We start from the raw sequence: 23,731 nt of genomic DNA, 5'->3' as shown, positions 1-23,731 counted from the left end.
ATTAACAATTTTGTAAACATCAGTAAAATATCGTCGGCATACAGAGAAATTTTTATTACAATGCCAACAATTTATCGTCTCCCTTAGCTCTCAAGAAAGTAGGTAGCACAGTTTGGTTCGATCTTGTGAATCTCACCTGACGGTGACTGAGCTAGTGATGCTAAGTTAATTATGCTCTTTAGTTATTTTTATTTTCTAGCCTTGTACTTCGAGAGAACCATAAATCCACCTTATTGGGAGTGCTTGTACGTATATACATTGTTATGTTTCATCATGCATCTTGAAACTAATCAATTAGAGAAGGAATTAATAACTAATCAACATTTGGACCAAAATTAGTGCCATTTCAAAGCAAAATTTCTGATGGGGAACCAGTAGATGCATTACATCATCACTTTTACAAGTATGAAGTATCCAACTTTGATTATCCGATTAATCTTGAAGGTAGACAGTCTGATTTTACAACAAAATTTCATGGACCATTATTTAGAGTTGCATTACAGCAACACTTGAACTAATAAACATTAGTTGGAACATGATAGAAATTGTACAACAATCTTTGAACAGGTAGCCAGTCTCTTTCAAAGTTCCAGAAGCAATAATTGATCAATTTTTATTAGGAATCGATAACCAATCAGCCAAACCAATGTAGTTCATGATTTATACAAATGCATTACGTAATTACTGCTAAACTAAGAGTTAATTGGTCAATTTTCAAACTCTATAATATCCAATTTTGTGCATAAATAAACATCTCCATAATCGAAGAACTAGGGAAGTCATCAGGAACTAGCTCGACCTGTGTTAAATGTCGTCGACTCAAATGATACTATAGAAATAGGAATTAGCAAAGCATATATGCAAATCATATATAAAGGAATGATAGTGTCTTCTCCAACTACGTACAATTATAAATCAATTTGCATGCTTTTTCCTTATTTTTTAATATTGGCTGAAACTACTATTGCATGGAAGGATACGTAAATAAATCTTTATCCAATTTTCTTCATTAAAAATTAATAAAATGATAATCACATAGAGGTAACCACTACAATTTATTTAAATTTTGACTGCATTATATTATCATGCATGTATGCATTTAACTAGAGCATATTCAAACCCTTTGTGTATTAATAAAAAAAAAAGTCGGATCTAACTCACTTACGATCAGACCAAGCAACAATCATAAGATCAAATAACAATTGATCTTATTTATTGTAATGTAGCTAGAAACATCAAGTATAAAGACGAGGGATCGGATCAGCTCAACCAATAGTCCGTACGTAGTCAAATTAAATGAACACTTTAATTGTTTGCGAAGTTTATTCTAACCCTGTTGGGAGAATGATTTGGATTCCAATTCTGTAAGATTTGAGATTTCTAATTTGAAAATATATATAATAAAAAAAATCGTAGAGGTTTATCATTCCATCAGAGTCTATGAAGATCAACTAACAATACCTCGTACGGGTCAGCAACCAGGCAACTGTTTGACTGGTAGAGAGATATCAATTCAATTGACGCGACTTTTCACTTACAAAGTCGATTCTTTTTGAAATATATATATGTAATAATACTCTAATATATTTTTAATCCCGAAATATTTTTAATTAAATACTTTTAACGCTGCTATCAAAAAAAAAATAAAATTATTCCAACTTAATTATCAAAATTACAATATACAAAGCACTTTTATCTCAAAATATTTTTATTAATTTATCAAAATTATTTATTTATATTTAAAAATATCAACGAGCTAATTAGTCAGCTTCAATCGTGCTTTTAGTTGAAAGCAAAGTGACCACTATCTTCCCTTCCCTCACCGTCAAACTTACGATAATGATAATAAAATAATAGAATACACAAACAAAAACATAACGGATCGGACTGTCAGTTTTGGAAGCAACTGTTTGGCTTCACTCGGCCTTGTCGTCGTCCCCTAAGCAACTTACGTTACGAAACGGAGCTCTCCTCTGAATCAAAACGCACGATCAGGGAGACATCGATCTTCCCAACGCCACCGCCATCTGTCTTCCATGCCTCTCTCGGTCTCCACAGACTTGCCTTCCTAAAACCACACCTCCCTTGTCGCTTTTCCAAACCGTCCAGAGAGCAAATGAAGCTAGTGGACATTGCGGTCGCTTCAATGTCCAGACAACCTTTAGTGTTCTTTCCCTCCTCTATTTCTTTACCAATTCATGAAAGATAAAGTTCCATCGATGCATCTCTTTGGCAGAACGAAGGCGAAAAACAAAACAAAACAAAACTAGTGTTGAAGTAATCCAAGATGCTTGCGGTCTTCAGTGACGCAGTCGTCAGCCCACCGGAGGAGCTCGTCCAAGCCGGCAGCCGAACTCCCACCCCGAAACAAACAGCTAGCAAGCTTCTTGATGCCTTCCTCCAAAGCAACCCCTGCTCCATGGCCATCAACATCGGCGGAGCCGCACAGATCGCCTTCACCCACAAAAACCAATCATTGCTGCAACCAAGGTGCTTAATCATCTCTCTGTGTTTGATCAACGATCCACTATTTGATGAATTTTCTTAATTCTCAGGTCGTTTGCAGTTAACGAGGAGATTTATTGCTTGTTCAAGGGGACGCTGGAGAACCTGCCGAGCCTGAAGCAGCAATACGGTCTGGCGAAGAACGCGAGCGAGGTTGTGCTGATGATGGAAGCGTATCGAGCTCTGCGAGACCGAGCTCCGTATTCAACGAACCAAATGCTCACTCACCTCATCGGCCAATTCGCCTTCGTCGTCTTCGACAGCGTCACCTCCACTGTCTTCGCCGCAGCCGTAATTAATCACGCACAAATCAATCAGTTAACTATCACCCAGGCTTCAGCTTTAATCGAAAACATTAATTCATCTAATTTGCGTAGGACCAAGATGGAAAGGTGCCCTTGTTCTTAGGAATAACCGTCGATGGCTACCTAGCTTTCTCAGATGAGGCAGAGTTGCTCAGAAGCGCGTGTGGCAAATCACTAGCATCGTTTCCACCAGGTGCTTTACCTTGTTTCACTCTCCCTTAGGTTCTTTTATGTGGTGAAAAATATAAGCTTCGGCAAATATTTTGTCATTAAGGTTGTCATCGTTTGAATTGTAACAAGGTTGTTTCTTCTCAACTTCTACTGGAATACGGAGCTACGAGCATCCCAAGAACAGAGTCACAGTTTTGCCAGCAACGGACGAAGAGACTTGGGGTGCAACCTTCAAGGTAAGCAACGAAATGCAATTTGTTTTCTGTTTAAATAAATCTTATCTACAATATATATACATACTGATTAATTTAGCTTTCTGGCTTGTAGATTGAGCGACCATGTTCACCAGCAGCAGAGTGATTCGTGCCTGTACCGATCAATAAATGATGTTCATATCATGAGCTTCTGTACGTGTGGAAATAAATAACAATGGCTGAAGAACTTTGCCTCGTTCAAAGCTAATTTGATGCTACGATATATGCGTATTGAAGCTTCCAGTCACGTTCTTTCCGTGCATGGCTTGGTGTGTGTGTTTTTTGGGTCATTTTCATAATCGTAATCTTCCGATTCAAATAGTGCTGGAGAGTGACAGCCAAATCAAAGAAAACTCGAATGAAGCTAAAAAAAGAATATAAGACATGAAATGAAAAGCTTGAAAAAAATTGTCCTGGCGAGCATTAGCACGCTACTCCACGTGACCCATAAGCAAATGGGCCGAGCTGAAATAGGCCCGACTCATGATGCTGGTCCATGTTGAGTGCGGGGTCACTGCCTGACCTGGGCTCGAACAAATCATGCCAATCTGGACGCAGGAAGGGTCAGGCATGCTTAATTTTTTGAATTGATTAATTTTATAGATGATTAATTTGATTTAATAAAAATTTATCATCGGCCATTAAACAGCTAAAAGTTCCATGATTATTTTAACACATGAAAAAATTAATCCATAGTATATTGTAATTAAAAATTGACTCATGGATGCCTAATTATCCTTTTGCATTTAGTGCAAAATATCACCGTGTGAGGCTGAATCGACCAAGATCAAAGAATCATCATTCCTTGCTTAGCTTAGATTGATGTTTATTTATCATTTCAATAACAAAACAAATACTCTTTCGCCCATGAAATTTTAAATTTCTAAAACTTTTTTTATGTGGACTCCTTTGAACGAGTTAAAAGGAAAAGGAATTATTCCTCGAACCTATAAATTATTTCATCTATGCCCTTCGTACTTAAAACCATATCTCTCCGGCCAGTCTCACGCGATGATAAAAGTTAAATCTTTAGTTTATGACCCTTCATTGTTGGTCCAATCCAAGATCTCAGTTGAGTTTCGAAGATACTCATCTCTTATTTAGTCCTAGTCAGAATTCTTCTTAGGGTATTATTCTTTTAAAGCTCCGGCCCATAAGGCTGAACTGTGGCAGTGGCATGCTTCTAAAGTAGGTTAAATAAGATTATCAAGTTAAAAGATATTCCCAAAGCCTGGGAACTCACTGTTCCCACTACTGTCAGTTTTTTCTACATGCGTGCAGTGTGGGATAAGCGGCTGACTGTGCTGTTCGAGCTGCGTCAGATGCATCCAAATGGCACTAGATTTCGTTATCTGCACGATGAGTCATCTTATCCAGCTACGTGTGGCCCTATTCAACCTCTATCGATCTCCAGGCACAGTGCGACGTTAATTGATGGAGATGTGCTATGCACATGAATTCAAAGGATAAGCATGGGCAATTGCACGCCTTTAACAACGCTGTCGACAGCCGCAAGCTCCGGGACACACGCCAACTCATAAATGGTTACTTTTTGTTAGAGCCAATTCTCAGTTATTTCTTCGACACATTGCCTGCTTTGCATCGCAGTCATTAGGTAAAGCTGAGACTTTGAGTTGAAGTTGCAACTGCTTGGAGACTTTTGACTGTCACTGAGATTTATCCAAGTGTTTGAGTATAATTAGTGATGCTGGTGCATTGGATTGGGAAGGATGATGCGTGCCGTCAATTGCTTTTTGGATAAATGGCGATTCGTTACGTTGCTGAAACATTTCCAAATCCTATCAAGAATTTTGAGATACCAAATTTTACTTCAGCAGCAATCAGTTAGTTCACTCTCGATCAAAAATTGAAGTTGTCTCCTTTAGCCAACGGGGCCTAACTGTGAATAACAGCCGTGCCGGTCGTGATTCAGGTTGCTGCAAGCTCTCAGTCAAACTGCGAATCGCCTGTAGTTTGGTCATGATTCATGACTGCTAGCTCACTGTCTGTTGTGAGTCGTGCTCGCCAGAGGTGATCTTCTTTCCTCCGAGCACGTTCGCTTTTTTTGTTTTTCCTTTTCACTGAAGAGTTTTTTTCTACTGTTGGTTTCTTCCCCTTCTTTCAGTCTTTGGCTTTGGAGTAAATTGAACATTATTAGTTAAACTCGGACCATAATATATGAGATGTGTACAAGTTGATTTGATAAAAGGATAAAGGTGGTTAAAATTTCTTAGAGATCGATGAGATTTGCTACCTCAAGGTGTACTGAGTTCATCCAAGATGGAAGTTGAACGGCTGTGTTAAAGTTGATGCAGCTCAGCTGAAATTTCCTAGGGGTGCATAGCTTCTTTTTATCGATCTCGCACTCGTAAAAATGATTGCACTGCTGAACTCTGCTGGTAGAGATTCTTTCGGTGAGATCTTTGAGTGGTAAAAGGCTGCTAAAAATTCCTCAGCAGTACTGTTTATTCATGGACCATCATAATAGGCATATCCTAATCCGGGCTACTATGTCCTGCATGAGTTTAACTATCTCCTTCACACTTCATCGAACTAAAATGAAAATAAATTGGCACTTAGCCTTTTACTTCCAATTCTGGTGGATCGACGAATTTGTCCCAACCTCGCGTACGGCGGCGTGGTGTGCCATGACCAAGAACATTGAATTGGCTACCAGCACTGGATAACCAAACTGTTGTCACCAACTGCTTGGCGTGTTCCTCCTTGGCACTTCATTTCCTAAAAAAAAAAAATTTTAATTGTAGAACGTCCTGCATCTCGAGGCCAACGTCACCTCTACACAACAGACAAGAATCCCTACTGTTCGACGAAGCAGCGATAGTTAAATCACAGAGAAGAAAAATAGAAATGAGTCGGTCTCTTTCTTTTATGTTGGCTCTTTTGACATTGGAACCGTGACCTCCAGACCATCCATGAAAGATCCACTTCGACCTCTATTAATTGGTTCCTGAAGCCAGCTAAGAGCTATGACAAAGATTTACCTTTCGCAATGCGTTATTATATGCGTTGAACAAAGCACTTTCGACCATCAAAGAAGGAAGCAAAGAGCGTATGCAACAAGCAGTCGAACACCGGCCAGCCACAGCCATAATTTGCCTCCCTCGAAAGAATAACACACAGTGACCGTGAGAAAAGAGTAGGCATCAAAATTGGCACACACAGGTTTGACAACATGAAGATCACTGTTACGATTACATAATTTCGATCCAAAATATACGTCAAGAGAGAGAGAGAGAGCAACAAACTTCTTGGAGCAGCTCTTATAGCTTCGGGAAAACCCAAGAAAATCTCTCACACATTGCAAAATTGAACACATTTCTTACTCTCTTCCATCAAACTCTCTTGATAATAATAACAGTAGTAGTAGTAATAATAATAATAATATATCTATAGGTAACAAAAATTATGGTTACAAAGTAGAGTACTAGGGTTCTAGTAGTGGCAGCGGATGATAGATGGTACTGGTTCATCAACGGAGATCATGCTGCAAAATTTTCGATTTCGTTAGAACTCGAAATCCATCCATTGATTGAGGATCTCAAAACTGGGAAAGTCGCCGCCGGCGATTTCTTCGTCAATGGGAATGCTTTCCAAGCCGATGTACTCAGTTGGCAGAAGCTCCGGCTCCATTTGATCCATAGGAAAGAGGTCTGGTTCGAATGCAAACCCTGTCTCCACAAACGACAGGCTTTGCTCTACGAAGAGCTCCGCGATAGACTGCTCTTCTACGATGGAGGCCATCGCTGGGGCGCCTCGGCGGTAGAGCACGGACGAGGGAGAAGATGGATCCTGGGTTTCTATGGCGTCGTAGCGCGTCGACGAAGAGGATGAAGTGGTTTCGGAGGAAGTGCGAGATAGATTCTTCTTCTCGGCTTGGAAGCGGAGAGCGGCGGCTGCGTAAGCGGCGGCCGCAGCCTCCGCCGTGTCGTAAGTGCCGAGCCAGAGGCGAACACCGCGGATTGGGTCGCGGATCTCCGCCGCCCATTTCCCCCACGGCCGCTGCCTGACCCCCTTAAATCTGGCGGGGGCAGACGAGGTCAGTGAATCGAGTGACTTGAGCTGGGACCTGCCAAAGGCTTGGGAGATTTTACGGTTCCTCCCACTGCTTTCCGGCGACGAGGCCAGCGAGAAAGCAGCAGCGAGAGCCGGAGGCGCCGGGAACTCGTGAATCGCCCTCCTCTTGCGGAAGGAAAAGCTGAAGCCCTCGTCGCCGCTTGATTCAGTAGCGTCGGGGTCGTCAAAGACGACGCGGATTCTTCTTGTACATCGCTTCGATTCAAGCTGGGAGGAGGAATCGGATTTGTGGAGTTGCTGCTGGTTCTTTGCCCTCCTTTTACCCATCTTATGTGGTTGCTTCCCGAGCATGTGCCGAAGTGCAGTCATTGTCTTCCTCAACCTCAAAACGGAATCAAGAACGAAAAACAAAACTGCAAAAGAAAAAAAAGGAAACGCAAGCAAAAAAGGGGGGAAGTTGTTCGGCTCTCTTTGTCAAGTAAGGGCTCCTCTCAAGAAGATGAACATGACGAAGCACAGATTTATATGCTGAAACCCAAAGTACTTCACTCCAAAACCAACCCTGCAGCCATGGAAACCATGAAAGCAAAGATCTTGAAACTTTCCCAACCAAGTTATTTAAGACGATGAGAACAACCAATTAAACAAGGAATCATAGTAGAACCAAACCTGGTATATCGCATCGAGCCCGTCCTCTTCGACCCCTCCCGCTTCAGCGGAACGTAAGGCGTGCAGGATATGAAGGAGGAGGTGGCGGAGAGAGCGAAGAGAAAGAAGGTGAGCCAACCGACGACGCAGGAGCCAGAGATGCTTCGCTGATTCGAAGCTGCAAAGTTTCCGGCGACGAGCAAGAATAGATCGAGACCGCCAGACGACATAAATCACAAATCCAAACCTCTTCCGTAACTCGTCGGCGTTCGCGGTCGCCGCCCGCGCCTCCTTCAACCTCTCTTCGCTTTCTCGATCTGGCCGCCGCTAAAACCCCGAAGCGAAGTGGAGGAGGAGAAAAGGGAAGGTGGCCAGGCGGCGTTAGGCGCATTAATAATAACGAACGGAAACGGGAGAAGATGAGGAACCTACGGCTCAGGTTTCTCTCCAGGGCCCCCCAGTGCTCCCTTTCACGAATCTTGACGTTGGACCCGGGATCGGACGGATACAATAAGGCTCCAATTTTCCACGCGGACGATAACTAAAGCTAACAGGTGGAAAGCATTTTAATTTTTTAAAAATAGTTTCGATAAATACTAAAACCACCCCAACCTCGAATATAAATCATATTAAAAAAACATTTTCCCGTCAATGGAAAAATTCACTTGCGTTGTATTCAAAGTATCAACAAATTTTATTGATAAACAAACGACGCGTAAATAAATTAATACATAATAATAATATAAAACAAAAGTATTAATTCCATATAATTTAACATTCATTAACTTTTGATCATCAAAATATGCTTAACTCACTAATTTCAGGGATTAAAATCTTTATGAATTGATACAAAAAGGGATGTGTGATCTGGAGCTTTGTATGACTTTGTTAGCTTCGTAGTTCGTAGTCACCAGCATGCGGGATCTTTTCGTGCATTATGAATCCCGACATTTTAATTGACTGTTTGTTATTGGGCCCTTCATTATTGGGAATTTATAAATATTCATTATTAGTTAGGTGGATAAAAGAGAAATTTGGGGAAAAAAAAAAAAAGGGAAGAGTGTACTTTTGGCACTATTTTATTTCTGCCCTTAAATTTTTATTTGTTTTCTAGTCATTAGCAATTAATTTCTACGATTCATATTTTACTTAGAATATTAATTTTTATTTGGATTAAATTCTGATATTTTATTTATTTTTTTGAGCATTTTGCTATTGCACTAACACCTAATAAAGAAATTACTCTTCTACAGACACCTTGTAAAACCTTGTGTATCTGATCAGATTCGAAATCAAAGGGAAAGGAACGATCAATGTAATGGTTGGAGCAGAATCAAAAAGTCTTTTAGGAAAACAATAACATCGATGGTCCTCTACAAAACTCGAAGAGAAATAAAATAGGTCAAGGTGTACCTTCACACAATCACTTCCATGTTCAAATTAACTCGGGTGGTTCAAGTTTAGAAGAACTAAATAAGTAGGAAAAGGTCCAAAATCCTAAATGAGTGTTATCGGGGTGATATACGAGATCCTAAGGAACTGACCCGAGTCCGACCCGAATGGACGGTTCTATTCCATGCTTAACTTTGGACTGAGTTTAAGGACTTGTCTGAAACCGCTCCCCGAGTGAGTCGACCTGACTCGGTTCTCTATTCAGGGCTCGCAACCCTTTCACTCGAGGGCAAAGACCCAAGCCAACTCCTCGCCCGAGATGACTACTCGCCCGAGCCGATTCCCTTGAGCCGAATCCCCATTCAAATCAAATACTCACCCGAGCCAAATCCCCATTCGAATCGGAAACTCACTCGAGCCGACTCTATCCGAATCCCCTATCTGCCGACTCCTCTTGTAAACCTGAAGGCTCGTAGCCGACTCGGCAACACTATCTTCATTCGGGGGCGATTGGTTCGGGATCTGAATTGCCAGTCCTCACGGTGTTCTGCTTTACTATGTTCTCATCATTCCTTCTGACAGTCTCATACCCTTCATTTATTAGTGCCGCCCACCGTTCTGACACCTACGTACGAAATGACAAGACCCTCGCGTATCCTCGATGGGACTGATATCCTGATTATCTCTGATAAATCATTACCTATGATGGGATATTCCTTAATTATGATATGACGGTACACTCCTTTCCCTTATATATATATCGATCACTTCCTTCTACCGGAAGTAAGCATTCATGCACACACACGAATACTGTTCTTCTCCTTCCTCTATGCTTTCGTCTCCGCCTTCTCCCTCGCTGACTTAAGTATCGGAGTGGTTGCGCCAGGACATTCCCTGACCTTCCATCTCACTGTTGCTTTATTTGTAGGTCCTGGAGACTTCTTCGTACTCGTTCTTCTTGATCCCGCTCCACCCTGGTCCCTGGAGACTTCTTCGTGCTCGTTCCTCTTGATCCTGCTCCACCCTGGTGAGAAGACTTGATCGGTGACACATCCAGAAGTTGATTTCAACCGGAATAGTGAGCATGTTTGCACCCCCTCAGGAGCTAGTTCCTATTTATCCGCCCCCTCCAATGAGGTTTGCATCAACCATGACCAAATAAAGGGGCTTCCACATCACCCACTCCTCTACTACCTCATGGTCCACGTTCCTCTCATCTTCCACTAATCGTGTGGTCCCGCATTTTCCATTGGTCGTGGGATTACGCGTAGCCCCGCGTTGGCCACAATCAAGAAGAATCGGGAGTCGAGAGTTAAGTGCTCAAGTGACCGAGTGGTTAAGGCTATCGGAGTTGGATGTCGAGTGATTAAGGCTCCCAAAGTGAGGTGTAGAATGGTTGAAACAATCAAAGTAGGATATCATATCGAGTGGTTGAGACTCCCAAAGTCGAGGTGTCAAGTGGTTGAGGCTCCCAGTGGTTGAGTCGGATGGTCGAGACCCTCATAGTCGGATGTCAAGTGATTAAGGCTCTCAGAGTCAGATTACATCTCAAATTGGGAGAGAGTCTAACTCAATTGATCGGGTTTGGCGGGATATGATTTTCAGCTTCTAGCTCACACTGATTTATGACCCTCCTTTGCCACATTAATGCTGCTTATCTTGTCTGCATCAATATCAAAATTATGATTTAGGTTATCAAACATTACATTATGCCCTTTTAAATAAATGCACTTAGTATTCCTCTATTAAATATGCATTGAAATACAAATATATCATCATTCTATTTTCTAAGTCGACTACACTACATTGGTTCTTTAAAATACCCTAGAGGATTTATAATTTTTAAAAAATTTCTCAAAGTATCACCGATATTAAAATACTTCTTACTATTTCAAATTCACTCGTAAAACTCTAATTTGGATGATGATTTACAAGAGTAATATTTTATCAGTAAAAATATTATGAGAGATTTTAAAATCAATAAAATTTTAGAAGACATTTTAAAAAGATATTAAATGGGATGCATCCCTAAGTTTAAGGTCGTATCCTGTCCATAAAATAAAAGTACGTTGGCAATTTTCCATACTCCAAAATTGATTTTTCATTCAGACAAAAATTTAGAATGTCGGATTTTATACGGTATCGTGGACTTTTACACGAAGCGTTAACCTCACCACGTCATCTTCAAACCCTCCTTCCTCGATGCTTCCTTGAGATCCGGCATAGACACAACTTCAATGATTACGTGGCGAATACAAGATCCTGTCGTTGACTATTGGTGGAATTAGCGGGTTCGTTATTGACTTTAATTGCACAATCAAAGACAACAAATGGAGGAGAGGAATGGAGAAATTTGGATTCAACATTTTTTGCTGAAATTTCTCTGTTTTTTATGTTAATTTATTTTTTTTTAATTCTTTATGTCCGTGATTTAAATAAGCGTCTTACATTTATTAGTCTTTATTTTTTTGGGTCGTGGAAAAATATCGATTGCTCGCACATGGATTCAATTAAGAAATACAATTGATTCATAATGGTACTTTATGATCAATGTTTTTAGTTCTTTTTTTAATGAAAACAAATAAACAAAAAAAGAATTGATGTTGAATTAATTAGTGTCTTTAGTTAACCAAACAAAACGTCTTGCCACCGTCGAGCACAGTTTCACTCGATCAATGATTAAATGCGAGAACTAATGCTAATTACTCAATCCATTATTCGTAGCGTAGCGTACGTTGTGGAAAAACTTCTCCATCTTTTTGACTTTTTGTCCACCATCACCCACCAATTTGACCATAAAACTAACGTCAACTCCAATAGAATTAACATAATCTTGTAATCCAAACACGTTCAATATTTGCAATTAAATAAGAAAATTTTAACCTCTTTTTTTTCATTCTTCTCTTCATGTATAATTAACTATGAAAAAAAATCAAAAGGATGCTTTAATGATAAAAAAAACATTAAAAAAATAAAATAAAATAAAACTCAACCATATTTTGTATTTATAAAATATTTTTATTTTAATGTCACAGTAGCTGTATAATAACTTTGGTACAATGTACAATGTATAACAGTTATGTTTTAACTGTTAAAATGTGTTAAAATAATTTATTTTTTAAAATTCAACTTAATAAAAATATTATTAATAGAATATTTTTATATAATTTTTTTACTAATTTGATGAAAATCATTTCAACATGTTTTAAATCACTAATAGTTGCTATAATAACTTTAAAATAATTTAGATCATATTAAAATAATTTTAATTAAATAATTAATGAAAAATTATATAAAATACTTAATGTATATATTTTAATGAAGTTGAATTAAGATGTTTTAATTGAATTTATTCTATAATTATTATAATAATATTGCAATGAGAGTTTTTTTTTTAAATGAGAAATATGTTAGAAAGGTGTATTTTCATTTTAAGCATTGCCTATTAATTTTCATTCAATTAACTGAACAAATAAGCAAAAGAATTCATACTCATTCCAATAGAAGAGAAAAAAAACAAAGTATTCATTTTTAGCTCCTGCTCTCACCATCCATTCCCATGCACTGATGCACACATCAATAAACGTGCTATCACGTGAGGCGGAGGAGCAGCAGCAGCATCGTAATCTGGTTCCGGTCAAACATCTCCGAAAAATTCAACGACTGACCACGTGACTGCGTGAAATCTTTTTATTTATATATATTTTTCCATTGTCTACACTCACGAGAAGGCAATATCTCTTTATTCAAATATTATTATTATCCGATTAGACGGCACGATTAATATGAAATCAGTGATAGTCTTAGTTTATATTGGCACAACCACATGCTAATCTCGTCGTGACGACGTGCCGCGTGGTGGCCGTACAAAACGCCAGCACATGAGACTCCTCCAGCTTGCCCACGAGTACGGATATTGGGCCTCACGGCCCACAGGTAGACATCGCTTTCTAGAAGCCCAAATCGTGCGAAATAGCACCATTTACCTACTGCATGCACGACACGTACGTTTGTTGCACATTGGACCTACATCACAAGAAGCCCCCCGCCACTAGTCCTCATTCCCCGTGTAACGCAGAGGACACGGTACGGGCGGAAGAAAAGGGATGGTGGCGGTCTGGTAGCTAGCTAGCTAGTATTACGATTCCTCGAGCGCCACAACTGATGAGATATTGTTCAGTTGCGTGCATTGCCTCTTGGCCGCATATACGGGAACAGTTGATGGGGTCGAGGCTCGGTGCCTTGGAAAATTAAATCAATTGGTGGGGTGAGAGCGACAAATGTGAAGTGAACTACACGTAAAATATGTGCAGGGCAGGGCAGTGCTGGGACGGCGACGAGCTCTCGGCTTCCCATCTCGAGGCCCAACGAAACAGAGAGCACTGCCGCATGCCCGCATCGTGGTTGCGCGGGCCGAAATGACCGTGTAAGTGTCCGGAGATCTCCCGTCGTACTCTTCGATTTACTTGGATGTTCATAAAATTTTTTAATAAGATCGTAAGATTGGAACTGTAGTTTAATTGCGCTTAAAGGATTTGTCCATAATTTTAAATTGAATAAACTTAAAAATTGTATCCCAGTTTTCTTTTTTGTTTTTGTTTTGGAATGAAGTGGGCGATGATGGCTCCTCCTTCGTCTCTTAGCACAATACTAATCCTTTAGTGCTGCTCAGATTGTGCCCTATCCATTGTGAGTGGTTCCCATATCTAAAAAATGCCATCAGCTTATCATCAAGTCTCGGACAGTCACGTATTTCCCTGCTACGCTGAGCCCCTCTCTCGATCGGTTCTCTCTCTATTTCTTCAGTTCCATCTTTCTTACTGTCGCTGCCTGTTGCAGCTCCACAGCCCGCTGCGGCTCCAACGCCACATACAAAACCGACACCAAAAATCGTCGTGTTCCTCACTGTCGCCGCCAGAGCCTATGGGATCACGGCCCACCCTTCTTCACCGAAGAAAAGTTGAGAGACGCAGCAGCTGAGCTCGCCTAGAGCATCGCCCTTCGCCACCATGAGCTCGCGCGGAACTAGCCTATAGCACTTCCCTACGCTGTCGAAGGAAAGCCAAAAGTCTGTAGATTCGCCCCTTTTACTTAAAAACAAAAAAACAAACAGAAATTAATGTTTAAAGTTTCATCTCCAACACAAACCTTTTCGTTGCCAATGATGTGCTATTCTTTCTTCTACTCACGATCAGGTTTATATACAATGACAATTGTTTGTTTTCAAAGATTGTTTCTCCCACTGTTTTGTGTACATGATCTGCTTGAGATTGTTGATGTAACTTCTCTTTTGCCTCAAGCAGAGGATCCAACTTTGTTAGGTGGATAAAAGGGTCAACTAATCTTGACAAGGTTGATCTAAAACTTGTATATATTCTTTATGGTTGTTATGCTTGACGTCTCTCATCGAGTTTAGCAGCTCTTGCTTAGGCTTTTGCATTTCATTATGAACACAACTTCAAGTTTTTTTGTTAAGTATAGTCAGTAGATAAGCCAGCAACTCAATTAATGAGTGTCTGTCTGTCTGTCGACTCATTTCATGGTCAGTAGATATGCAATTAATTAATCAATATCATTGAGTGTCATCAAATTTACTAATGCTTGTTTTTATAGGTGGATTGAGAACTAATATAATAGCTTTTTCATCAATGCGGTAACTCACATAAATCCAGAATCAGTCGACTCTTCTGCAAAGAAAAAAAAAAGTAGAATATGGTACCTTAGACTCATCCCATGACCATTTGTGAGGAGGTAAATCGAGTTGCAGTTGGTCACGATAGGAGGGCGTTGCCAGACTTCGTCAGAATTCGAATTCTTATCCTCTTCTGCAATTTTGGTCATTCAGTTATGTCCCGAGGGTAAGAATCAGTCGACTCATTTCATAGTATATTATCCTCTCATTAATGATTTCTCCGCACACATTCTTATTGCAAATGCAATTGCCCTTAATATGTCAATTCAGAGACCTCAAATTCAGGATTATATCAAGACTAATAGAGTAACTAATTATGTCACATGAAATACAACATTCTTATGGAAGCATTGTTTTATCGAGACAATGCCTTAAGTTAACAAATTGCTCCACTTTGAAATGCATATTTTCATTCATCTAGTCAAACCATTTTACAATAGACACTTTTCATATTTCTTTCATTACTAAATTTTTATAATTTGCATCATAAATATCATTGTGTATATATACCAATTTTGATGAGTTCATCTTTCCCTATGCAAGCAGAGAGCTATGGCGAAAGTAAAGAGCTTTCAATGCTTTACTCTCGTCTCCTCTGTTGTTGCCACAGCTGCAAAGACCATTCAGACAGACAATATCGGATATTTACATAGCGGATTTTTTTCTTTAAATGCATAATGTCATTAATTAATTAGCACTTTTGGTCTGTATCGGTTGGTCAACCAAATATAACGCGAAGGACTCGAACGAGATTTTTAAAAGAGAAATTTCAGTTTCCTCCTGATCTTTTTTCAACTTGTGTTCCCTAATCTTTACAACCTAGAAAAAAAAAATAAAAATTAAACTGGTTCGAGAAACTATTCTTGAGTTATGTCTCAGATCGCCGGCAGCGTCTCCGACCGCCAGGACAGATCTGGCAAATCTAGTAGACCGACGTCAAAAATCATGCCGTCCTCCGTCCCCATAACTGGCCTCTCAGGCCGAATACCGAACTCCTCCATTCCATAGTACCCGTTAATCTCATCATCCAAACCCCAAATGGGGTCGAATCCGGTACCATCCAGCTCCTCTTCTCGAACCATGACCGCCGCCCCAACAGCATCCTTATCGGAAGACGGAGCCACCGGAGGCGCCGGGGGGAGTCCGAGCTCATCGTCAGAGGCCTCGAAGAGGTAACCCAGATCCGGCAGGCCGACCACCACGGCGGCCTCCGGCTGAGCCGTCGGAGGCGAGGGCAAACCGATCTCGTCCTCCAAGCTCTTCATGACGGACGCGAGATCCTGGTCGCCGGCATCGGCGTCATCATCGTCGAAGATATCGTCAAGGAAAAGGTCATCGCGGAGACGCTTAGCCGCAGGCGAAGAAATCTCAGGGTTTTCCTCCTCGCGGTCCCTCTTGAGATCACCGGAACTCTCCATGGAGACAAGAACCCTTTTTAGCCGTTGGCTCGCCTGGGAAGAAGAAACTGCGACGAGGACAAAATGGGAAAAGAAAAATAAAGCAAGAAGAAGAACAAGTACGCGTCGGAGTGGTTTTGTACACGGTGGAAGTGGAGAAGTCTCTTTATCGAGCGGAGAAAGATGGGGGGATTTTTATTTTCCTTCGTAATATCTGGAAATGGTAGGGTGGTAGATGGAAAAATAAAGCATAGAGAGAGGATTTCTAGGTCATCCATCCATCACGGGCGAGGCGTTGCCTTTTTTTTCTTTTATCCCTTGCTTTTTTTGAAAAAAAAAAGAATAAAAGTAATGGGGCCACGTCTACTCCATCAACTGGATTTCAAGTCCGGAGCTGGCGTCCGCGAGAAGAGCTCCGCGCCTCGCTATCGGCTCGGTTAGTTTCGGAACACGTCTCGCGGTGGTTCTATGCGGCAATCAATGAGCAGGAAGTGGGACCGGGTGTAGGTGGCGCCACGTGGCGGAGGTGCCACCCACCGTGTCCGTGGTTCGCGCTGCTTGCGTTGGCGATGGTTGGACCCGAACGTGGCCCAATTCGTGCGTAACGCTCGCTGGCTCTTTGACATGGAGCCGCGGATCACGTGCACCGACCCGGCAGCTGAGAAATTAAGTAGAGCGGACGGTTGACACGTGCGAGCGCCATATGCCCTCGTCCTAGAAATGCTGTTTGCTGTCTGGAGCAGGTTAGGTAACTGTCGGACTCTGCCGTCTCTCTCCGCTGGACCATGTCAAGTTCCCGAGACGTACCTTGATGTGTCGGGGTAATTGCGTAAATATCTTCCGGGGATAATTAAGTTATTAAAGATGTGTATATATATTTCCAGACGATCACGTGAGCTGACGAACTTCATCGGTTTTATTTCATATTTTAAAAAATAATAATAATTACAATACAACAAAAAGAGAAATTTGGTACGGCTCTTGGCTAATTAATTTGGATTCCCGACGACATCCAATTTCGAATACGATTGAATGGAGAGTCACAAAAAAGAAAACAAAAAAAGATTGAAGGTCTTTGTTGGAATTTATGCCTTTTTTATTTTTCCTGCCATCCTAGTCACGTAGATCAAGTTGTTTGAAATTTCATTACGACTTTCTTTAATACGTTTGTTTATTTACGATTTCTTTTCTTACAAGGTTTGAGGCAGCTCGTAAGTTCGATCACGTAAGGACAAAGGATGATGAAGAGTGCCACAGCTTGATCGACAGGGTGAGAGATGAACAAGAACGTATTAATGCAACTGCGCTGCCACTAGCGAAGAGACATGGAAATGTTTTTTGATAGAGGGTGATTTGAGGTGGGGAAGCAGATTGTGAAAAAAAAAACATAGCGTTATTAATGAATTAAATCTAATTCAATTTAAGGCCAAGTAAAGTAAAGTTATATTTTATATTGTTGAAATTTACTTAATAAAGTAATTGAATTAAGTTAATTAAGCTAAAATTAAAATGAATTGAATTGTTAAAATAATTGATCAAATTTAATTTATATTTTTATGAGATTAATTTGGTTGAAGTCTGTTTAAATTTGATTTAGTTACATTAAGATATTATCAAACTCTCATTTTCTAAATTTTAAAAGCATATAAAATTTTTAATAATGGACATATATGATTTATAAATTTCATTCATGAATATTATTCATAAATATTAATAAATTAAAGATATATATATATATATATATTATTTTAATAAATTATTCAAATTGATTTATTTAATTAATCTTATATATATTTAACAAGCATAAACAAGATTTTACCATAGTAAACGTCAGGTTGGCTCGCTAATTGTTTTAAAATTCATATTTAGAGGTTTTAAATAATAATAAAGCCTATCATTTATATATATATATTTTCTCTAGATGGGATCCTATTATCATTTTCTCTCTAATTTATAATATCATATTCTATTTATGCGTACCGAATGCACTTAAATGTATAATTACTGTTCCGGGGATAAACCCAGGGGTGACCATGATCAGACCTAAGTTTCACGTTGGCCCTATTAGGAGGCCCCTCTCATTGACCGGATCCTCGCAGCCGGCAGAAACCTAGCCGGATCCTTGCAGCCGGCAGAAACCTAGCCGGATCCTTGCAGCCGGCAGGAGTCTCGCCGGATCCTTGCAGCCGGCAGGAGTCTCGCCGGATCTTTGCAGCCGGCAGGAGTCTCGCCGGATCCTTGCAGCCGGCAAGAGTCTCGCCGGATCCTGCCAGCCGACAGGAGCTTCGCCGAGTCCTCGCAGCCGGCAGAATCTTAGCTGGATCCTGCCAGCCGGCAGGAGCTTTGCCGGACCCGTTCAGCCGGCAGGAGTCTAGCCGAATCCTCCATCCCTGGATGAATTCCCATTCGGCTACCCCCTCATCAAATCGCTCGGCAATACCCGGGCCCACCTCATCATGGTCTCTGACAAGGCCACGCCCCCCTCTACAGCAATGGGACAGGACCTCAACTATTCTTGACACCTCATTAATCATGATAAGACATTTCTTAATGGTGACGTGACCCGTATGCACGCCCATCTCCTCTTTAAAAAGACCACTCCACTCCGCAGGTAGGGGGATCGAACTCTTACTCTCTTGACACGCTCAAGTTCTTCGCATACTGTTCATCTTCTTCCTCTCCGTTTTCTCCACTGACTTGAGCGTCGGAGTGGTCGCGCCAGGGCAACACCCGGCCTTCCTACTGACGTTTTCTCTGTTCGCAGGCCCGGAGGTCCTCAGGGTTCTCCTAGCTCTTTTCTTCTCCCCCTCCTTCTTCTTCCGTTCCAGCCCACGGCGAGCGAGGTCCGGTGACGTGTCTAGACGCACTTCTCAACCGGAACAATTACTTTTCATTATTTTTGAACACTATAATTAATTTTTGATATTTTAAATTTCCTTTCAGTATTTTAAAATAAAGGGTTTAGAAATTAGAAAAGAACAGCCTTAAGTCATACAATGAATAGAAAAGGGCTTTAAAATAATTAACACGGAGCAGTTGTCAGAAAACGAACAGTCATTAAAATACACAATTCTATAAATTAAAAAAACACCGTAGGTTCATGACTACTTAACCACAATTATATAATAAAACGACAACAATAACAAATCTTCTCCCCTAACCCTGCGTGGATCCACGTGTCATGACAGGCACATCGATCGCCACAAAACAATGGAAATGATAATAATATTTCTCATAATTAATTAAAAGGCGAAAGAGAAGGCGCATCGAATTTGAATTTGCCATCTAATAAAGATTAAAGAAGGACCAAACTTGTCCTATTTTTAATTCCCAACTGAGTGCCGAAACTAACCAGCAACCTCAGGCAGGCATCGACGACCAAATCTTGACGAAACTAACAACACGACTTCTTCCCTATTAATTTTAATATACGAACGCTGAAGGAAAAAATTGACTGGCCGTGTACGTACGTCCCCAGTGGCGTAAGACGGAAAGCATCCAAAGCAAATGTAATTATTTATTTATTTATTTATTTTATTCCTTCTATCATGGCTGCCAGGTGATACTTGTGCATAATTTATTTTTCCACTGCTTTCTTAAATAATTACGAGGTTCTCATCATACACATACCACTCGTTCCACATTTTTTTAATTGTGTGGTTGGGGACTTGATTTAAGATCGTAAAGTAGACGACGACTCGGTCTTCAGCCTAAAGATCAAATAATGCCCGTCAGATCTTTTATTTAAAATGGCAGATTACGCCTGACAAATAATAATAAAAAAGGAGGTTCGACGTTAACTTCACATAGTGGCGGTGAAATTTCAAATGCGGGTCGGAGTCAAGTGAGCCCCCACCACCCGGAATTTGGCAGTTGGGTCGGCGACAGCGACTGATAGCGGTGCGTTTGTTGCGTACGATGGTCCCTCCGCGAAGTGGGCCACGTTTCCAACGCCTGTCTCTCATAATAATCCAAATCCAAATTAATTTCTGCTCGTCGAATTCGTCGATCTCGGCCGTCGATTCCGGATCTGATGGATCGACGGGCCCATCGGCGAAAGAGACGAGACGGAGGTTTGATGGAAGCGATTGAGCCAGCAGATTGAGAAGCTGACTTTGCAGCAGCCAGCCACGTTGCCATCTCTGCTGACGCATCGATGGCTGTGGAATTATATTTAAGGGGCGGGTCATTTTCCATTGTGTCCTAACTCCTAATATCTTTTTTTTGTATCGAGAATATAATTAGCGTTTTGATTTTGAACTCTTTGCGCGTTGTCGTGGGAGCAGATTTTGACCCGACAGCTTATTAATGCTCGCGGTGGTCCCGGAACGATTCGATCCGATTGACGAATCGCTTCGGTTGGCCGTCGAGATTAAATGAGAAAATGATTCGAGTCGGTGGCGGTTTCACACCGAGGAGGAAGAGATGGGGGGAAATTATACATATTGAAATTAAATTACAAGTTGGAAGATGTTTTTTTTTTTGTTTTTATTATACGTATTTTTATTAGAATTTAATTTTTGTTATGTCAAATGATATATAAAAAATATTCTCTGTAGAGGCCTAAAGATGATAAAAACGTTGATTCGATCACCAACATGATTGAGAATAAATTTTTAACATATTGAAATCATTTCATTTTTTTTATTTTAGAATAATCCTTGAAAAATATGAAATTGTGCAAATAATTTATTTGGTTTAATCGTAAAAATGTTAAAAGTAAAAGATTTAATTTTTAATGTAGAAGCACAGTGGGAGGAATTATTTCGCATTTAATATAATATTTAAAAACTGTACTTGTCTGGAATTTAAAGAAAAATAAATTAAAATGTATCATTAAATAGCATAAAATAATATTTTACTTTCCTTAATTCATCTTCCTTTAATCTTATTTACTATAGTAAGATTCTTTTTAACTTGATGAATCCCACTCCTATACATCTTCTTTTAATCTTTCTAAATTGTTAGATATGATATCGTATAATTATAAATATTTTAGTTTTTAATAATTATTTCAAAATAAAATAAAGAAACTATACAATTGAAAGATTCAGTTCTTTATAGCTAACCAGGTTAAACTTCATCAAAACGATGTACATTAGAAAACTCAGTTTGACATCCGTAAAGAAAATACTCGATTTCGATTTCTCTTTGTTCTCCTTTCTTGTTCTTCCTTTTCCTACCTTGTTCTTTTCTTTCTTTTTCTTTTTTTCCTATTCTTTCCTTCGAAGTATAAAAAATGCTGGCGATACGAATGAGAAAAAAGTTCAACGCAAAGGACACACATTGCCCCCAAAGAATATATACTTCTTTATCTTTACTTACTTTGCCAGTATTCTTTGTTCCCAGATTTTACCTTTATACGCCATGTCTTCTTCCTCCAGCAATATATTTCAGCATCTTTTCCCTCCCCCGCTAAAAGCCTCACTCACCAGCTCTCATTATTTACAACCCGTCAAAATTAAACAAAAAGATACAACCATTAAATTCCAGACAAGCCAAAGCATGCATTACGCTCGCAAACAGGTGGAAGAGCTGAGCTCGATCGCGAGATATTCTTAAAATCGTAGATTTATTTGGTGGACATGCATCTTCTGCAGGTTTCCACGTCCATTTCAAGGACAAATCACTTTCCTTCTTAATCCTCCAAGTTTTCACACTCGAATTAAGCAAACCGACTCCCAGCACGGAGGACGCCGAAGCGAATGGGTTTTCGTCCACCAGCCGTTTTGGTTTTTGCCGTGAGTCTTGCGACTACCGCGACAACTTCTTGTCTGTTTACAAAAGAAGATAAGCGTTCAATCATGGAGTTAATGGATGAGAAGGATAAGTAATGATTGGGTGGAGGAAGTTCCAAGAAAGAGTAAGGAGAACGTGTCGAATGTTTGGAGAAGCCACATCTTCTGCAGCATGCGTCCAGATTCAGGATCTTGTTCGCAATCTGCAGATTGGCACCACTCACCAGCAAGGCAGCAAGGCAGCAAGGACATGTAAGGGGCCTGCGCAGCGGCAGGGACAGGGACAGAAGGGGTGGCCATCAGTTCCGTGCAGCGGGTTTGTCACATTAGAGGCCGTGCGCGTTCATGAGATGGCCAATCTCATCCCTATCGGATCAGGGCGGCAGCAGCGCATTGGCTGGGACGGCGAACACGTCCAGTGCCTGAGAGCCGTGCAAAGGCAAGCCTTCAGTGGCATCCATGATATGAGCACCGATAGCTCTGTTAGCGGGCAAATTTAATCCCCCACAGATACGGCGATCTTTGGACGTTCATGCCTCTCTCTTTCTTCCCGACACGCCAGATTGTGGACTGTCGATGCCTTCAGAGGAAGAGATATGTATCTAAATTACTTGATTGGAGAGGCCCGTAAAAGCGTTTCATGGGCTAATTAACTGCCCATAAAACGTCAGTTGTTAGTTAAATTATATTTAATGGAGTCCTTACTTAATTATACGTGTGACGTGGAGTTATAAACGAGCCAACCTATCTTTAAGTGAGACATGTGGATTAAAGGTTACTATGTTAACTTAACATGGCTTTAACTTAATTGATATGGTTGCTATTTAAGTTGGAACCTTTTAATAACATTGATGGAGGTGAAGTTAATGCCCATGAATACTTTATCTTTCCTTTATATATTTGTATGAACATAAAGATTTGTTATTTTTTAATTCCTAAAACTTCTTGTGTTTAAACTTGCGATACTGATATTGTCAGTTTATTTATGATATGTTATATGAGGTTAATTAATACTTCAATTGTAATCTTGGCACCTTTGTCTCTTTTAACCAAGTGAATCTTCTGCTTTACTAGGAAAAAATTGTTTTTTTTTATTTTCTCTTTACCTTTGGTCTTTGACCTTCTATTTTTTTAATAAAACTTTTTTATTATTTCTTATAAAAATAGTATAATAAAAATAATAAAAAGCAAGAATACTGAAGAGCCAGAGGTCAGAGCTGATGAGAAGGACGACTGTCGCAAGAGGCAGAGGTTTGCAGCAGATCACAGCGACTACAGTCGCTGGAAGGACAGCCAATTACAGGTACTTGCCACGTGCCGACATCGCCGTTCAGGATAGACGGGCAATTGCTTGTCTCCGCAGATTTCGCCGAGCAGCAATTGGTACAAAGAATCAAAGACTGAATCAACGTTTCTGTTCCTACAGTTGCCAGCAAGTTGCTGCTCGGACGAAACAAAGACATCAATGCACTTTTAAGCAGAGCAGCTTCTGATTCTGAAAACAACGCAGAGTCCGGAAGCTCAGTGGTGATATTTTCTCCCCTAATCTGCTTTTTTTCTGTAGAACTCAGAATTCACAAGAAGCTCGAACCTG

At 40.3% G+C, this 23,731-nt stretch overlaps 3 protein-coding genes across 3 annotated transcripts; 1 reads left to right on the top strand and 2 right to left on the bottom strand.

Moving 5' to 3' along the window:
• Nucleotides 1-2,287: 2,287 nt before the first annotated feature.
• On the top strand, nt 2,288-3,405 carry LOC141842315 (stem-specific protein TSJT1-like). The gene is made up of 5 exons (XM_074730523.1): nt 2,288-2,490; nt 2,556-2,796; nt 2,883-3,003; nt 3,111-3,217; nt 3,309-3,405. Exons 1-5 carry the CDS (start codon nt 2,288-2,290, stop codon nt 3,339-3,341), a joined length of 705 nt encoding a protein of 234 aa, XP_074586624.1. The 3' UTR covers nt 3,342-3,405.
• Nucleotides 3,406-6,490: 3,085 nt separating this feature from the next.
• LOC141842372 (uncharacterized) lies at nt 6,491-8,265 on the bottom strand. Its single transcript, XM_074730582.1, has 2 exons — nt 7,940-8,265; nt 6,491-7,832 (listed from the first exon to the last, which is right to left on the bottom strand). Exon 2 carries the CDS (start codon nt 7,637-7,639, stop codon nt 6,761-6,763), a length of 879 nt encoding a protein of 292 aa, XP_074586683.1. The 5' UTR covers nt 7,640-7,832; nt 7,940-8,265; the 3' UTR covers nt 6,491-6,760.
• Nucleotides 8,266-15,754: 7,489 nt separating this feature from the next.
• Nucleotides 15,755-16,548, bottom strand: LOC141840660 (uncharacterized). Its single transcript, XM_074728710.1, has one exon. The coding sequence runs from the start codon at nt 16,418-16,420 to the stop codon at nt 15,878-15,880; it is 543 nt and encodes a 180-aa protein (XP_074584811.1). The 5' UTR covers nt 16,421-16,548; the 3' UTR covers nt 15,755-15,877.
• Between the last annotated feature and the right edge of the window lie 7,183 nt (nt 16,549-23,731).

This window comes from Curcuma longa, chromosome 11 (genome assembly GCF_044706935.1).
Source record: "Curcuma longa cultivar G26 ecotype Majalengka, Jawa Barat chromosome 11, ITB_CL_G26_1.1, whole genome shotgun sequence".
Classification (NCBI taxonomy): domain Eukaryota; kingdom Viridiplantae; phylum Streptophyta; class Magnoliopsida; order Zingiberales; family Zingiberaceae; genus Curcuma; species Curcuma longa.
This window is presented reverse-complemented; position numbering and strand designations above follow the sequence as displayed.

What these genes read in the sequence shown, in the direction of transcription:
- LOC141840660 (XM_074728710.1), bottom strand. Translation starts at nt 16,420, where the DNA reads ATGGAGAGTTCCGGTGATCTCAAGAGGGACCGCGAGGAGGAAAACCCT.
- LOC141842315 (XM_074730523.1), top strand. Translation starts at nt 2,288, where the DNA reads ATGCTTGCGGTCTTCAGTGACGCAGTCGTCAGCCCACCGGAGGAGCTC. An exon ending in CAATCATTGCTGCAACCAAG is followed by an intron (nt 2,491 to 2,555) that starts GTGCTTAATCAT and finishes CTTAATTCTCAG; the next exon opens with GTCGTTTGCAGTTAACGAGG. An exon ending in CCACTGTCTTCGCCGCAGCC is followed by an intron (nt 2,797 to 2,882) that starts GTAATTAATCAC and finishes TAATTTGCGTAG; the next exon opens with GACCAAGATGGAAAGGTGCC.
- LOC141842372 (XM_074730582.1), bottom strand. Translation starts at nt 7,639, where the DNA reads ATGACTGCACTTCGGCACATGCTCGGGAAGCAACCACATAAGATGGGT.